At 42.3% G+C, this 16704-nt stretch overlaps 1 protein-coding gene and 1 long non-coding RNA gene across 5 annotated transcripts in view; one reads left to right on the forward strand and one right to left on the reverse strand.

Moving 5' to 3' along the window:
• LOC115075157 (transient receptor potential cation channel subfamily M member 7-like) overlaps window positions 1-16704 on the forward strand; it is a 251239-nt gene that overhangs the window by 149374 nt on the left and 85161 nt on the right. For all 4 annotated transcript variants that reach the window (XM_029575380.1, XM_029575377.1, XM_029575378.1 and 1 more), the window contains 2 exons: window positions 4381-4710; window positions 12363-12537. In XM_029575380.1, coding sequence (XP_029431240.1) covers window positions 4381-4710; window positions 12363-12537 — 505 coding nt within the window. The remainder of the gene's footprint in view (window positions 1-4380; window positions 4711-12362; window positions 12538-16704) is intronic.
• LOC115075158 overlaps window positions 1-16704 on the reverse strand; it is a 162468-nt gene that overhangs the window by 21702 nt on the left and 124062 nt on the right. The gene's annotated exons all lie outside the window — the stretch shown is intronic.

Consider the following 16704-nt stretch of genomic DNA (forward strand, 5'->3'; position numbering starts at 1 on the left):
CCCAGTGCCTGCTGGGGAGATGGGCATTATTCCATTTATTTCATCGTGCCCAAGAAGGAGGGCACTTTCCGGCCCGTCCTGGACCTCAAGTCAGTCGACCGATACCTACGGGTCCCCAGCTTTCGCATGGAAACTCTGCGGTCTGTCAAAAATTCAGTACAGCCAGGGGATTTCTCACATCCCTAGATCTGTCGGAAGCTTACCTACATATCCCAATCCATCGGGATCATCAGCGCTATTTACGCTTCAGGGTCCTGGATCAACACTTCCAGTTCCGAGCTTTACCCTTTGGGTTGGCCACCGCGCCGCGGACCTTTACCAAGGTCATAGTAGTAGTGGCAGCGTCTCTCAGGAAGGAGGGAATCCTCGTCCATCCCTACCTGGACAACTGGCTGATCTGGGCAAAGTCACCGGAGGAGAGCCACCAGGCAACCAACAGAGTGATAGCTCTTCTGGAAAGCCTAGGATGGGTTGTAAACTTGAACAAGAGTTCCCTACAGCCTTCTCAGTCGCTGGAATATCTAGGAGTCCGATTTGACACTCAGGAAGACAAGGTCAGCCTGACCTCCAAGAGAAGATCAAAACTCCGGAATCGTCTACAGGCCCTGCTGAGCGCCACCCGGCCCACAGCTTGGGATTACTTAAAGGTCCTTGGCCTTATGGCATCCATTCTGGAGGTGATACCATGGGCGCAAGCTCATATGAGACCATTACAACACACCCTCCTCTCTCGGTGGAGTCCACGATCACTGAACTACACCACACACCTACCTCTATCAGCCAGAGTGCGGAATCAGCTACGGTGGTGGTTGCAGCCCGGCCACATGAGCCGGAGGTCAAGAATGTCCTCCCCATCCTGGACCCTGCTCACGACAGATGCCAGCCTGAACAGATGGGGAGCACACTGCGAAGAACTCACCGCCCAAGGGCGGTGGAACAGAGTAGAGTCGGGATGGAACATCAACCGACTAGAGGCACGGGCAGTCAGGCTAGCGTGCCTGCAATTTGCCCACAGACTTCGCAACAGAGTGGTCAGAGTGATGTCAGACAACGCCACCACGGTGGCATACATCAACCGACAGGGCTGAACCAGAAGCCAACAGCTATCCCTAGAAATAGCCCCCCTGATGACTTGGGCGGAAGCGAATCTTCAGGACATCTCCGCCGTCCACATCGCTGGGAAGGACAACACCACGGCAGACTTCCTCAGCAGAGAAAGCCTAAATTCAGGGGAATGGCAGCTGTCACCCACAGCGTTCCAGATGATTGTGGATTGGTGGGGGACACCGGGCATGGACCTACTGGCGGACAGGTCCAACGCTCAAGTACCCAGATATTTCAGCCGCAGGCGGGATCCTCTATCTCAGGGGATCGATGCCCTGGTTCAGCCATGGCCTCAGGGGATCCTGCTATATGCCTTTCCTCCATGGCCCCTGCTGGGCGCCATTATACACAAGATTCAGCGACACAGAGGCCTAGTTCTTCTAGTGGCACCGGACTGGCCAAGAAGACCCTGGTACGCAGACATGAGAAGACTACTGGCAGGGAATCCACACAGGGACCTGCTGTGGCAAGGTCCCATTCTCCACGAGGATCCAGCTCAATTCTCTCTTATGGTCTGGCCCTTGAGAGGGCTAGACTGAAGAAAAGAGGATACTCGGGGCCGGTAATAGATACACTCCTCCGAGCATGCAAGTTCTTCACATCACTGACATATATAAGGATCTGGAGAGTATTTGAAGCCTGGTGTGAAACTCACGGCACCAATCCACATGTCGCTAAGATCCCTATCATTTTGGACTTCCTGCAAGATGGACTTCAGAAGGGTCTGTCACTCAGTTCCATCAAGGTTCAAGTGGCAGCGCTATCCTGCTACGGTCCCCGGAGGGACGGCAACAGCATCACCACGCACCCAGACGTTTCACGTTTCTTGAAAGGAGTCAAACACATTTGCCCGCCACTGAAGTGGCCGGTGCCCATGTGGAACCTCAACCTAGTGTTGGACTTTCTAGCGGGATCTACCTTCAGACCCCTTCGAGGCCTGTCTCTCCGTTTGCTGACCTTGAAGATGGTATTCTTGCTGGCGGTATGCTCAGCACGTCGCATCTCAGAGCTGCAAGCACTGTCCTGCCGTGATCCGTTCCTCAGAATCACGCCAGAGGCTATCCATCTTTGCACGGTTCCTTCCTTCTTACCCAAAGTAGTCTCACAATTTCACCTCAACCAAACCATATCCTTGCCAACCACGGAAGGTTTGACAAAGTCAGAAGAAGGTCGAATACTGCGTCATCTCGACATCGGCAGAATACTGGCCAGATACTTGGAAAGATCAGAAGCAGTATGAAAGACTGTTCGTCCTTCACAGCGGGAAGAAGCAAGGAGAAGTGGCCTCACGGCCAACCATCACTTGCTGGATCAAAGAAGTTATCAAGGCGGCCTACGTAGAGGCGGGAAAACCACCACCTCTCCAGGTCAAGGCTCATTCTACCAGAGCGCAAGCAGCCTCTTGGGCAGAAACTAGGATGCTGTCGCCTGCAGAGATATGTAAAGCGGCGACATGGTCCTCCCTCCATACCTTCTCCAGATTCTACCTTCTGGATGTTCAGGCCAGGGAGGAGACAGCATTCGCAAGGGCTATCCTGAATGGACCTCAGGCAGCCTCCCGCCCAGTCCGGGAGTAGCTTTTGTACATCCCACGTGTTTTGAGTCCATCTGCTACATGCTAGGAAATGTTGAGATTACTTACCTGATAATCTCCTTTTCCTTAGTGTATGCAGATGGACTTAGCATCCCGCCCGTCTGCCGGTATACATGGGGATTCGCCAACTCATGGTAAGCCATGTTTGCTTATATAGGGCTTCCACCCTGCCGGGTGTCGCCGCCTTCCGGTTGAGAACACTGGCGGTCTCCAGCTACCATCAATTGGTCAGGGTAATCCTGTTCATTTAAACGATCGGTCAGCTACAGCTTTGCAAGGAAGATTACTGAATTTCTACACTTCCTGTGGGGGTATATGTACCCGTGCTGACGTCAGATCCGTCTCCAACTGCTAGCACGAGCACACTATACCCACTTGTTTTGAGTCCATCTGCATACACTAAGGAAAAGGAGATTATCAGGTAAGTAATCTCAACATTGAAGGGCTGAGGTCAATGCAGGGATGTATCTAGGGTTACATCAGCTTTGAAACTTGGCTCGGTCTCCATCTGCTGGCAGGGGAGCATAAACCCATTGATCCTGAGTCCATCTGTCTACACTAAGGAAAACAACATTTCTCCAATGTCTTTAGCCTTTCCTCATAGGAAAGGGTATGGTGGCACTTTATTTGACTATAGGAATTGGGAGATAAGGAAGCTGAGAAAGCAAATGGTAAATTTATAACTATTATTGTAACACCTAGATTTATCTGGACAAATGTAGCTGCCAATGCTGAATATTGTGCTAACCAGTTAAATGCTCTGACCCAATCTTTCTTAAATGGTTAAATTTGTGCAAGCAGCGATTTTTTTTTTTTTTTTTTTACCCGCTCAGGTTTAAGGGCAATTTTGCACTTTAAGATTTACTCAGCTAAAACCCAAATTTCCAGAGTATCTTTTGAATATTGACCTCTGTAAGACTACAGTAAATGCAATCCAGATTTTCCTTCTATTCTTATATTTCCTCCTAAATTGCTTAGTCCAGCATCACAGCGGCCACAGACTGCAACTCTATTCAAAATCTGGCAATTGTGAACCATAAGACACTGGGTATTGGGTGCTGTAGTTGAATAATGGCTGGAACACACTAGCCCCATGTGTTATGAATGCTGTCTCTGTAGTAGAGGCCTGGCTGGAAATTAAACCTGGCCCTCTGGCAAGGTTTTGTGATGTATAAATTCTTTTCTACAAGCCAACTGTATAGTCTGATCACAATTTTGTACATCTTATATTAAATATTTCAGCATCAGGAGTATATTTATTTTAAAAATGCATAGTCTGCACTATCATCAACTCTAGGCGGATTACAATATTACATTCATAAAATCCTTGAATAACATAACAAAATATCCAGAATATTTATTTATTTATTTATTTATATATCCTTATATACCGACTTTCAAGTTCATTTCAAGGCGGTTTACAATAAAGTTGAGTTGCAGTAGCAAAGCTCAAGTAAATACACAAACATATAACATACCCTGATGTTTCTTACATAGCCAATATATAATTAAACTAAAACATATTACAAAATTATCATAGAAAGCCACCCATTTATTTATTGCTAGTAGAATTACCCTACATTTTATACATTTAACCCCTCCTGTCATCCCTATTATTCATAAGAATAGTGCTTAGATTGGTAGTAATTACAAAAGAATGATTATTGCTGATTTAATTGTAGATCTTTATGTCAGAAGCTGGGAAAATTAATCAGAAGATCAAAGTGTGGTTCAGCGATTACTTCAATATTACAGATACAATTGCCATTGTTACTTTCTTTGTTGGCTTTGGACTGAGATTTGCAGCAATAAGCAAACTTTCTGCAGACTCCACTGAAGTTTCTGGGACTCCTATTAATGCATCTTCATTACCTCCAACTAATAACACAGCTGTTTTTAATGCTGGAAGATTAACGTACTGTCTTGACATAATATTTTGGTATGTGCGGCTACTGGACTTTCTAGCGGTCAATCAGCAGGCAGGACCATACGTCATGATGATCGGTAAAATGGTGAGTTCCTTGGAAAACGAACCTCGCACTTCTTATGTCTTATGCCCTTATCCTGATAATGTTTTGAAAAGTTTTAAAACGTTAACGGAAGGGGAAAAATATTGTTCGTTAGATAAATATTTTAAATTTGCAAGTGAGTGATTTATAAAAGCATTGATAATGATTTGCTCTGGCAATTCTAATTACGTTGTTACAAAAGCTGGACATTAAAAACATTGAGAAATTGCGGCAGAATGACAAGAATATGATGGGGTGTGTGGAATTCTGTATTCAGTAGTTCAGCTACAAAAATGCATTAGGATGGCCGGCAGATGCAAGGCTAACCTACTGTCTCCTTCTACAAGCTTTAATATCTTGGCACAACACATCCCTACAAGCTGTCAGCATTTCATTCCAGCTGGAGAAACATTGAAGGATGATAATCCCGAGGCACGGGAGCATGTGGGAGAAAACGAAGAGATAGTAGATCCGAGGGATGCTGAAAATCAGTTAGAAAAAAAGATTTGGGATAATATTGGTCTGAGGGATGTTGAGAATTATAATAATCCTAAGGCGTGAGATGCTGATAGTTTGTTAGGATGTTTGGATTTTAAATATATGGCATAAGTGGGGTTGAGCGCGAGCGAGGAGGAGGAGAGAAGCAATAAAAAGAAATTAAATTAAGTAATTGAAGCGGACGCGCACCAACAGTCCCCCCCCCCTCCTCGAAGGAACGGAGAGCCGGCACTGAAGTAAAACAGGAGCCGCCGCAAAATAAAAACAGCCAAACTTTTTTTTTTTTTTTTTTTTTACTACTGCCGCTGTCCTCGGTCCTGAGGCCTGTGTTCCAGCGGGGGTGAGTGAACCGGGCTCCCCGGTGTCACCCCCGACGCTGCTACTGCAAAAGGCGGGTCCTCGACCCTAGCAGCGGCCTCAACCAGGGGGGGGATGGTCCCCTCAGGACTTTCCAAAACCCCCCTGGGAGGCAGGACCAGCGGGAATCCAAAGATCAGAAAAAAAGCAGAAAACTTATGTGTTTAACACTAAACAAAACTAACTAACCAAGGAACCCTGACCATAAAGAAAAAACCCCAGGGAACCAGGGCTGTGACCAAACCTGCACCACCTACTGGAGACAGAGTAAGACTGAGGGGCTGTGACTGGCACAGGGGCATATATGGCTCCACTCACAAGTTTTAGTCTGTCTCCATCTACTGGTGCGGAGTCACAACCCAGGTGTCCTGGACTGATCCTGGTACGTACAGGGAAGTGGGGTTGAGCTAATTGAGATGGTATTGGCGTGGGTGTATGAGTGAAAGAGAGGAATGTATGTTAGGTAATGAGATGAATATATGGTATGGTTTTCAGGTTTTGAGAAGATTTTTGCTATCATATATTGTGAAAATGTTTACTGACAATGAATATTTTTGAGTGAGTTAGAATTATGTTAGACATGCAATTTGAAATAAAATTCTGTTCAGAGAAAATTGAAAAATTGTTTTTAAGAATATTTAAGTAATTAATTAACATACTTACAACATAAGGGTATTAGTTTGAGATTTCTTTGGGGAGGTAATCTTGAATATAGCCAGATTTTGTGTTACCATATTGGGGCTTTATAGCCTCAACAGTTTGTTCTTTCCATGCCACATCTCTATGTTCCTTGAGTGATCCTTACATTAATAATGACATCTTGTGAATTTTATATGCACAAGAAAATATGCTTTAAAAAAAAGTATTTGAATTCACAACAAAAAAGGAATCACATTTATGACCAATGATTATAATTGACAGCATGTTGAAAGGACTTTGAAACACGAGTTTGTGTTAGTCCAGTGCTTTATGATGGTCATTACAAAATTTTTTTCTAAAGTTTTCCTTATTTTTTTCTCCACTTATTGTATATTAGTGAGATTATTGTATTTGACTTTAATATTTCACTTTTTTTGGATTTCGTTCATATTTTTTGGTACATCTCTATACAGGACAGGTTCAGTGAACTTTTAAATTCCAGTGGTCACGGATCTTCAGGCATGCATCTCAATTCCAAAGAGCATTGAGAACTACTTTTCCTATTGGCTACCCCCATCCAATTTGGTAAGGGGCATGCTACTCCAAATTCAAGTCCACTTGCTCATTCTAACTATGGATTCATCCAACCTGGACTGAGGAACTCATATAGATGAATGTTACAACCAGGGCCCTTGGACTCATTGAGAGAGAGAATTCTACATCAACTTTCTCAAGCTGGGAGCAATTTGTTACACTCTAAGAACTTTCAGAGATTGAGTAGCCAACCAAAATTTGCTAGGGGAATGGAATTGTAGACTACTGGTTAGAGTAGCATGGGAAGCCAGGATTCAAATTCTGCTGATGCTTCTTTTTGACCTTGGGTTCTCTAGGGACAAGGAAATGTCTACTATATCTGAATGTATCTTGTCTTGTGCTACCAGTGAAATGGTGTGAACTAAATCTAAGTAAATAGTGAAAACCAACAACTACTTAACTATTTTCTATCTGAACAAGCAGAGAGCAGTGGCATAAATTCTGCCCAAGCAGCCCCTGCAGTGCAAGGGGGCCCAAGGAAGAAGGGTGCATCTTGTAGCTAGTCCTGAATCTTTTGAGGTGGATCCCCCTTCCCTTTTTCCCTCTGGGCGTCCTTCCAAAATTGTTGCTTGAGGACCCTTAATTTGAACTTTTGCTGCTGGCAAACTGAGTTGGACTTTTTTCTCCTGTATCAGGAAGCTATCAAGATATGGCTCTGAGCTGTGTCTCAGTGCAATATACTTTCCATGGAAGGAAAACATTATAGCAGGCATACTGAAGCACCAGATGGACCCTTGCATGTGGCCCCTGGACAAAGTGTAGCAAACATGATATTCTCTTAGTTAGAAACTCCTAAGGTAGATTTCTTTGCTATGCCTAGAACAGGAATATGCTAGTCTTCTACTCCAGGAGATCAGACAGCAGTTTAGCTAAATTCTTTCTCTCTGAGGGGACAAACCTACTGTATGCTTTTCCTTCCATCCAGTTAGTAGCAAAAGCTGAATAAAACTAAGGAGGAACTGGGGAGCTATGATTCTGAAAGCTTCTTCTTAGCCAAGATAGATCTGGTTTCTGTTACTACAGGAATCCCTCTGTTCAGGAACCAATCAGATTGGAAATTTCTCCAATTTTAATATTGCTATTAGGAATGCTACTTCACACCAACTTCCAATCCTTCAATTTTGTTAAAAGAGAAATAATTTATTCCTTTGCACTCTGAGAAAGTGCATTGGAGCTAAGACCCAGACTGCGCCAGAGCGTCCGCAGGGAAGTCCTATGCAGAGAGAGCATAGATGCGTCTGAAGCAGTCAACACATCAAGGGCATGATGCAGATCACTTGACACAACATCCGCATGACGCAACGATGCACCAGTCCTTGACACAGTCAGCCAAAACCTCTCGACTTACCAACCTCATGCTCAACGCATGCCGCCACATGAGCAAAATTTCAGATCCTAAGGCAAGCCTTCCAAAAGGCACAATGCTTATGCTTCCTGGAGAAGGACAAAGGACTAAACTTTCTTCAGGATTGATGCCAGATGATTTCCTTGGGTTTTCTGACTAAGAGGAAGGGGATGTCTCCAGTTCAAGTGTGCACATCCGCCTCTTCCACATTATCCCAATCAAGGGGAAAAAGGGTCCACACAGGTTTCTCTGCCTATGCACGTAAACGACATCACTCTCTTCTGCAAGAACCTCTGGAGAAGACACAAAGCTCCTTCAGTGATGGATAGAACATTTGAAATAAAATTCTGTTCTTAGAAAATTGAAAAATTGTGGTTTTAAGAATATTGAAGTAATATTAATATTGAATTAGTTTGAGGCTATAAAACCCAACATCCATAACATGGACCAGGCTGATCTCTCCCTATTTGGGATTGCGAGTCTCCTGGAAATTGGATCTGAAGCTCTGGATATCTTCCTACTATGGGATAGTTCAGCTCCTGCACACCCCAGTAGTGATGGAATCCGCGATGAAGAAGTCTAAGAAATCAGGACTCCACTCTAACACGCCTCCAGGAAGGATAACAGAATCTTGGTTGACTTTGGACGCAAAGTTTTTCAGAATTCCATGCTTAACTTGAGAATCCAACAACACCAGTTTTATATAACTCATTACCTTTACAAGTGCGTTCAGAGCCTGCAGCCTTTTGTAAAAACAGACATGTGTGAGCAGATAACACTGTAGCCTCTGGTTGGTTTAGAGAAGGGGCTTGGACACCTTCAACAAATTGGCATGTACTTCTGCAGCATCCATTGCTGCGCACAGGATGGCATGGTTGCGGTCCAGTTTGATTAGAGAAGATGTAAATGAAAGCTAGCGGACTTGCCTTGCAAGGATGACAATTATTCAGCGACAAACTGTAGGAAACTGTTTCTCAGATAAAGGAGCAGAATGTAGCTATTCTATTGTTCACTTCGCTCGGAGAAGCAGGGTACCATTAGGAAATATTACTCACAGTACAAAAGGCCATTCTACTAGAGGAGGCCCTACAGACAATACCAACTGTACAGGGCTACATCCTACCAACCATCAAGACCACAGGGCCAATAATCTCAGCAAAGAAATTGGCAGAGGGGTTAAAGGGAGCAAAAACAGCAACAAGCAGGGGTGGTGAATACAGAAGCCGACACTCAGTAGGATCTTTCATCCTCTTGAATGGTCACTAGATCAAACATTGAACTACCTCTTCGGTTGCTGGGGACATCCTTGGATAAGACCATTTCACGTCAGAACACAGCACAAAACTGAACATGTTCTGCTCAGTTCAACCCAGCTGGTGGAGGGTATCTCGGGTCGCCTTTCTAATTCTTTGGTTAAGCGGCCTTGTCTATGCATACCCGCTGATTCCTTTAATATCTCTAACCGTCCAAAACTTTATCCAGGATGAGGCGAACATGATTCTTATTGCTCCAGTGTGGCCGAGACAACCTTGGTATGCCTATCTAGATCAACTTTCCAGTCATCCATCAATGCCCCTCAGGGGACAGTGCACATCTCCTAACCCAGGAATGGGGAAATCTGCTCCATCCAATGCATCCCTCCTTCCAGTTGAAGGCATGGAGATTGAATGGATGGTTCTAAAGCAATTCCAGCTGCCGACATACATACCTTCAGAATATAGTGTCGACGAGAAAGCTTTCAGTTAGGAGAAATTATGCCTTCAAATGGAAAAGATACTCAGTGGTGTACTGCCAATAGCACTGATGCACTTCAGAGCACTTGCTGGAATACCTTCACACTCTGTCGGGATTAGCGACGGCATCCATATGAGTTCATCCAAGCACAATAGCAGCTTATCATACAGCAAGGATGGGCCCCGCCATATCTACTTATCCGCTGGTAACTTGTTTTATGAAGGGCCTTTTCTTGCTTTACCCACCAATCCAAAAAACTCTGGTTCCACGGGAAATAAATGTAGTCTTGGAAGGGCTTATGTTTCCGCCATTTGAGCCTCTGGAATCAGCATCTTTAAAACACTTACCTTGGAAAGTCAATTTTTCTAATCACAATCACTTCTGCAAAGTGAGTAAATGAACTTCAAGAGCTGATGCACTATTCCCCATACTTGCAATTCCACCATAAGGTCTTGCTTCGCAGCTTTCTTACCAAAGACGGGCTCGGCATTGTTTTTGAATCAAACCATCTATCTGCCCACGTTTTTTCCAAAACCACATGGGAATGGCAGAGAGAACACTACACATGTTGCACTGCAAGTAGGCCTTGGTCTATTACAAAAAAAGAATTCAGTTCATCAGGCGTACATCCCAACTGTTTGGCTCTTTCAATCCAAATGCACCTGGTAGAGCGGTAGCAAAGAGAACATTGTCAAACTGGATAACTCAGTATATTCAGTTCTTCTGTGCTCCGCATTCAGCCAAGCTGGATAGTTCCATAAAGGCTCAAGTGGGAGCGCTGGCTGCCTCCATAGCTTAACCTGTACAGTGTTGTGATTCAGGACATTTGTAAAGCAGCTACATAGTCCTCAATTCATTTGTTTACATCCCACTATTGCCTGGACCAGCAGTCCGCGTCTGACAGCTCACTGGGGTCGGCAGTATTGAACTACATAACAAGGACTTGAGGGCTGTCCACTAACAGGATAGTTTGCAAAAAAAGAAGCAAGGAAGGGTAATTTCTAAATGCAAGAAAGGCAGAATAACTTGTTGTTCACACATTCAAGGCAACCTGGAATTTGGGACTCCCAAAGAGCATGACTAATTCAGCCTGCTTATTGATGGAAAAAGACAAGTTTGCTTACTGTAAATTGTGTTTTCCATAGATAGCAGGATGATTTAGCCATGCAAACTCGCCCTCCTCCCTGGACAGCTTTCTATTTCTTTTTTTTTTTCCTGAAAAAATTTGGCTGTATCATCAACTGAGGAGATCTGTAGGGTAATGGTGGGAAGAGCTGTGCAGTTGCACAAGCAAAACTCTGCAAGCTCAGAGAGAGAGCTCTGCTCCCATGATGCCTGATGATGTCACCCAGAGAGCATGACTAAATTATCCTGCTATCTAAAAAAAACACCATTTACGGTAAGCAACTTGCTTTTGTGATTTAATGTGATTGCAAAAGAGCCCATTGCCGTCTACGTGAAGCAAACAGCTTTTTGGTTTCTTGCCCAAACAAGATGATAAAACCCATCTCAATGAGAAATATATCTAATCAGATAGAGGACTGCATATTCTTCACTTATACCCAAGTAGGCTTGATATTAGGGCATATCAAAATTTTATAATATCAGTTATGAATGTGTCGATTAATCATCTAACTTAGCTTATATTGACGAGATATGTAAGACTGCGATGTGGAGTTCAGCTCACACATTCATATTACATTACTGTTTAGATAGTGACTTCTGATGTAACAAAACATTCGGGCAGTCTGTTCTGTAGACCCTTTTTGAGAGTTAGGGCCCAACTCCAGCCCCTCTCGAGTCACTTTATTATTTCATGTAATCCATTTTATAAAACAGGGAGTTCTATCCTACCAAGAAATAATCTTCCCCGTTGTATTATTAGGCTGGTCTTTGATTTTTCCCTTTTTGTTTAAAGATAACCCTTAGCTAGGGAATCTAACGTGTGACTACATGAACTGCTTGTTCTTAGAGGAAATGGGCTTACTTGTAATAGGTGTTCTCTGACAGTAGTTCACCATTCACACTCTCCCACCCTCCTGCCCTTCTGGAGTTGAAATCATTAGCTTGATGACAGACCCAAGGCATGCTGTGTGTGCACAGTTGCCTGAGATTTACAGCACATCCACAGAAGCTTGGAAAAGCTTCTAAGAAAGCACTGGAAGAAGGTCTTCATCAGTGACAACATGAATGTCAACTCACATGCTGCCCTCAGAGCAAAACCTATTACAGGTCAGTAACTCTACTTTTCATACCATCAGTTGTTAAAGAGCTCAAACTGGTTGGGAATGACCACTACAGAAAAAGGAAGCGGGGGATGCAAAATGCCCTGAGGATAACTTCTGTTGGCAGCTGCTGATTTCATTACACTCCCCAATCAATAGTAGCCCACAGGTTCTTACCGTTGGAGGAATTAATAGAAAAGGAAATGATAGAAAAGCAAAGTCCCACTTTCTTTTTCCTGATCTTATCAATGTTCAATTTACAGGTGGCAAACATGTTTTACATTGTTGTAATTATGGCAGTTGTTCTTCTGAGTTTTGGAGTTCCCAGAAAGGCAATTCTTTATCCTAATGAAGAACCGTCTTGGGCGCTTGCTAGAGATATCGTTTTTCAGCCATATTGGATGATCTTTGGTGAAGTGTATGCATATGAAATTGATGGTAAGCTATGGAAATTTAAATATTACTACAGGTGATGATAGAAATGTTAGTGTTTTTCATGTTGTTCAAGATAAATTTCAGGTCATAAAGTGTTAAATCATGCCCTAGAAAATACCAGAACTGCTTATCGCTTCAATAAAGGTGTAATCCCAGTGTAATTCAGTATAACCTTTGTTCTCTAATTATGCGTGAACGTAAAAATGGAGAGCAGCTAACTGTTGGTGTATGTGCATTTCTACTAAAATGGAAAGTTGAAAGTGTTAATTTAATGCTTCAATATACAAACCAGCTAACATGGGGAGCCATTTTATTTGTGTATCACCAGTGATGACATACTTGTCTTCAACATAAATCAAAATATCAGTGCTGCCCACTGCTGGAGTATATATTGGTGATACATAGAAATCCTGAAGATGGAAAATACATTTAGTTTTTAGTGTACAGTTAAGTTAATGTAGTCTGTTTTGTTAAAATGCCAATATATCTTTCCCTCAAAGAAGTTTCAGCATAAAATAATTGAGATGCTCCTGTACCTATAAATTAAATTTATTCAGCTGGCAGTTGAGAATGATTCAAATTTTCTAGGAAACAAATTTAGTTATTTGATCAATAATATTAATAAATTGCATAACACAAATATTTAAGTATAACACTGGTACCAGGGTTTGAAGTCTAAACAAATCTCAATTCAATGTGTTTCTTTTTAATTACAAGATATATCTTGAGTGCAACTATCAAAATAAGACAATTTTCAAAGAACAAGCTTATCACATTACCTGCTATTAAGTTGACTTAGAAAATAGCCACTGCTATTATTAGCAACAGTAGCATGGAATAGACTTAGTTTTTGGGTACTTGCCAGGTTCTTATGGCCTGGATTGGCCACTGTTGGAAACAGGATGCTGGGCTTGATGGACCCTTGGTCTGACCCAGTATGGCGTGTTCTTATGTTCTTAAAACTGATTGCGGTGGAATACAATAAGAATAGTCAGAACTGATATCTTCTGCAACACGCAGGACTGCAATATGAGTTGATGGTGATACTTGTACCATAAAAATTGAGTAAATCCACCACTAAACTCTTGCTTTCATTTTGCTGTGTTTTTATCTCTTCTCACGGAATGCACATCTAGAGTATTTGGTTATATTTTTAGTGTTAGGATAGTCTATTCTAGGGCTTTTTAGGCTTTTCTTGATTACATTCTTCAGTATGCTCATCCCATTACTTCCTGCTCTTTTGCAAGTTGTAGTTAGCTCTAGATATACACTTATCTAATGTAAAGAAATGGACAGTTGAACTAAACAATTGATAGGGGTTGCTGTTTATCACAGCTGAGCTAGATGTTGTAGAACTGTAAGTAAGTTTATCTGAGGTCAATATTCAAAGGGGTTTGTCTGGATAATGTTCAAGTTAGTCAAATCTTGGGGATTATCTAGCTATCTGGTCCATTTAACCAGATACATTTTATCCAGATAAGTCATTAACAGGATAAAATTTATCTGGATAAATTGGAGGCATTCTGTGAGCATTCTAGGGTGGCTTTAACTTAGCCAAATAACTTATCTGATTAACTCCAGTATTCAGAGTTAGCCAAATAAATTAGTCGGGTGAGTGTTTGTGCCTCAGAGCAATGTTAACAGAGTATGTGTTCCCGGATAACTTTAACTTAACTGGTTGTATTTAAATTATATAGCAGGCTAAGAGCCGAAAAAGAAATTAAAAAAAAAAAAAAAAAAAAGTTTCAGCCTGCAGGTTCAACTCACTTCTTCCCTAGCCCACTAAATGTGTTAAAGTAATACCTGGCATTGTGCCTGTCCCCCCAATCCCCCATGATTTCTCAAAGCATATCAGACTGGGCTCCCCCTCAATCTCATCCTTCCCCCCGCCCCCTCCCTGCACCCCAGCCTAAACTCTCTTGACCTACACAGCATCTGCAAAACCCTAAGGGCTATTGGATCATAGAATGAGCCTACCACTCTCAGCGGATTCCAGCATTGCTTTTTCAGCAACACTGTAAGCATAAGCTACCAGCGTTGCTGTTGGGGATGGTCTGAGTTTGAGAGGGTTTTAATGTTTTAATGTATTTTATGCTGTTTATTTGCTATAACCTGCCTTGGTCTTCTTTGTAAGTTTGGGATGTGCGGTATATAAATATTAAATGAAATTAACATATTCTGATAGCAACCTATGAATTACCATACTGGGTCAGACCAAGTTCCATCAAGCCCAGCATGTTGTCTCTAGCAGAGGCCAGCCATCCAGGTCACAAGTACCTGCAAGATCCCATAATGTATATCTGATTCCTGTTACTCATTCCCAGGGATAGTAATAGCTTTCTTTAGACTATCTGACAAATACTGCATTATGGACTTTCCCTCCAGGATCTTGTCAACCTTTTTTTAAACCCAGTAATGCTAGATTCCTTGATCATATCCTCTGACAACCGATTCCACAGCTTGATAGTGCACCGAGTAAAACAAATACTTTCTACAATCTGTTTTGAATCTAATGATTTAGGTTCATGTCATGTCCCCTTGTTTTGGTATTATGTGAAAGGGTAAATAACAGCGGCGGACTCACGATGTCTGACAGGCCCGGGTATTCGCCACCCAGGACACGTCACGTGGTCTGCCGAGCACGGCTCTGTCACGGCCGCGCGTGGCAGACCACGTGACTGGAGCAATCGGCCCACCGGGGGATGCCCGATCCCCCGATAGGCCAATCCGCCCCTGGTAAATAATCATCCTTTATTCGCCTGTTCCGCCCCACTCATGATAGAATTTTATCATGTCCCTACTTAGTTGTCTCTTCTCCAAGCTGAAGAGCCCTAGCCTACATAGCTTCTCAACATAGGAGAGATATTCCAGCCCCTTTATCATTTTTGTCATCCTCTGTACTTTTTCTAGTTCCGTTATGTTTGTCATGAGATGGGGCAACTAGATCTGCACATAATACACAAGGTGTAGTCGTACCCTGGCTCAATACAAAAGCAATATACTTTGTTTTATTCTCCATTTGTTTTTGGATCATTCCTAATATTTATTTGCTTTTTTGACTGCTGTTGTGCACTGAGCCAAGAATTTGTGTGTGGTTCACAAGGGCTCCTGGGTATTTACTCCCAATACAGAACCTAGTATGTAACTATAGTTGGGATTATTTTTCCCTTTGTGCATCACTTTGCACTTTTTCACATTAGATTTCATCTGCCATTCAGTTATCAGGTTTTCTTGTTTCACAAGGTCTTTTTGCAGTTCCTTGCAACCTGCTGCTATTCAACAACTTTGAATAACTTTGTCATCTGCGAATTTGATCACCTCACTTGTCCCCTTTTCCAGATCATTTATGAATGTTAAACAGCACAGGTCCCAATACTGATTCCCATGGTACTCCACTAACAACATTTCTCCATTTAGAAAAATTACCATTTAGTCCTTCCCTCTGTTTTTGGGCTTTTAACCAATTACCAAGCCACAATGGAGCATTGCTTGGTAATTTCATGAGTGGACTTTGTCAGATACTTTCTGAAAATCCAAATACATTATACTAACCAGTTCACCTTTATCTACATTTATTTATTTATTTATTTATTTATTTAAATGATTTTATATACCGATAGCCGTTTGCACATCGTATCGGTTTCCAGTAAACTAAAACTTTTTGACAGTGTCATTAAACAGAACTTTAGGCACTGCCATTACATAGAACAGTAAAACTTTAAATCTACATGTTTGTTTACACCTTTAAAACATTGGTAAGACCAGGCTTCTTGCTAAAACAGGCAGTTATAAAACTAATATTAAAAAACAAATCTGGAAAAACAGATGATTGGCATAACTATCAACCAATCTCTAACTTACCCTTCCTGGTGAAAATACTCAAAAAAGCAGTGCTCACCCAACTAGAGATGCTTCTAGAAGACAAAAAAAAAACTACCCTAACCAATTTGGATTCCAGAAAAACCACTCAACTGAAACTTTTACAATCCATAATGGACCCTGTATTACAAAGTTTTGACTGACGAATCTTACTGCCTAATCTAGATACATTTTATAGCAGCCTTCAACACTATTGATTATAATCTGCTATGCTGACAGTTGAGAAACATAGGGCTTGATGGAAATGTATTAAGATGGTTTACCTCACTGCTAGCAGATAGAACAATCCAA

This window comes from Rhinatrema bivittatum, chromosome 13 (assembly GCF_901001135.1).
Source record: "Rhinatrema bivittatum chromosome 13, aRhiBiv1.1, whole genome shotgun sequence".
NCBI classification, from domain to species: domain Eukaryota; kingdom Metazoa; phylum Chordata; class Amphibia; order Gymnophiona; family Rhinatrematidae; genus Rhinatrema; species Rhinatrema bivittatum.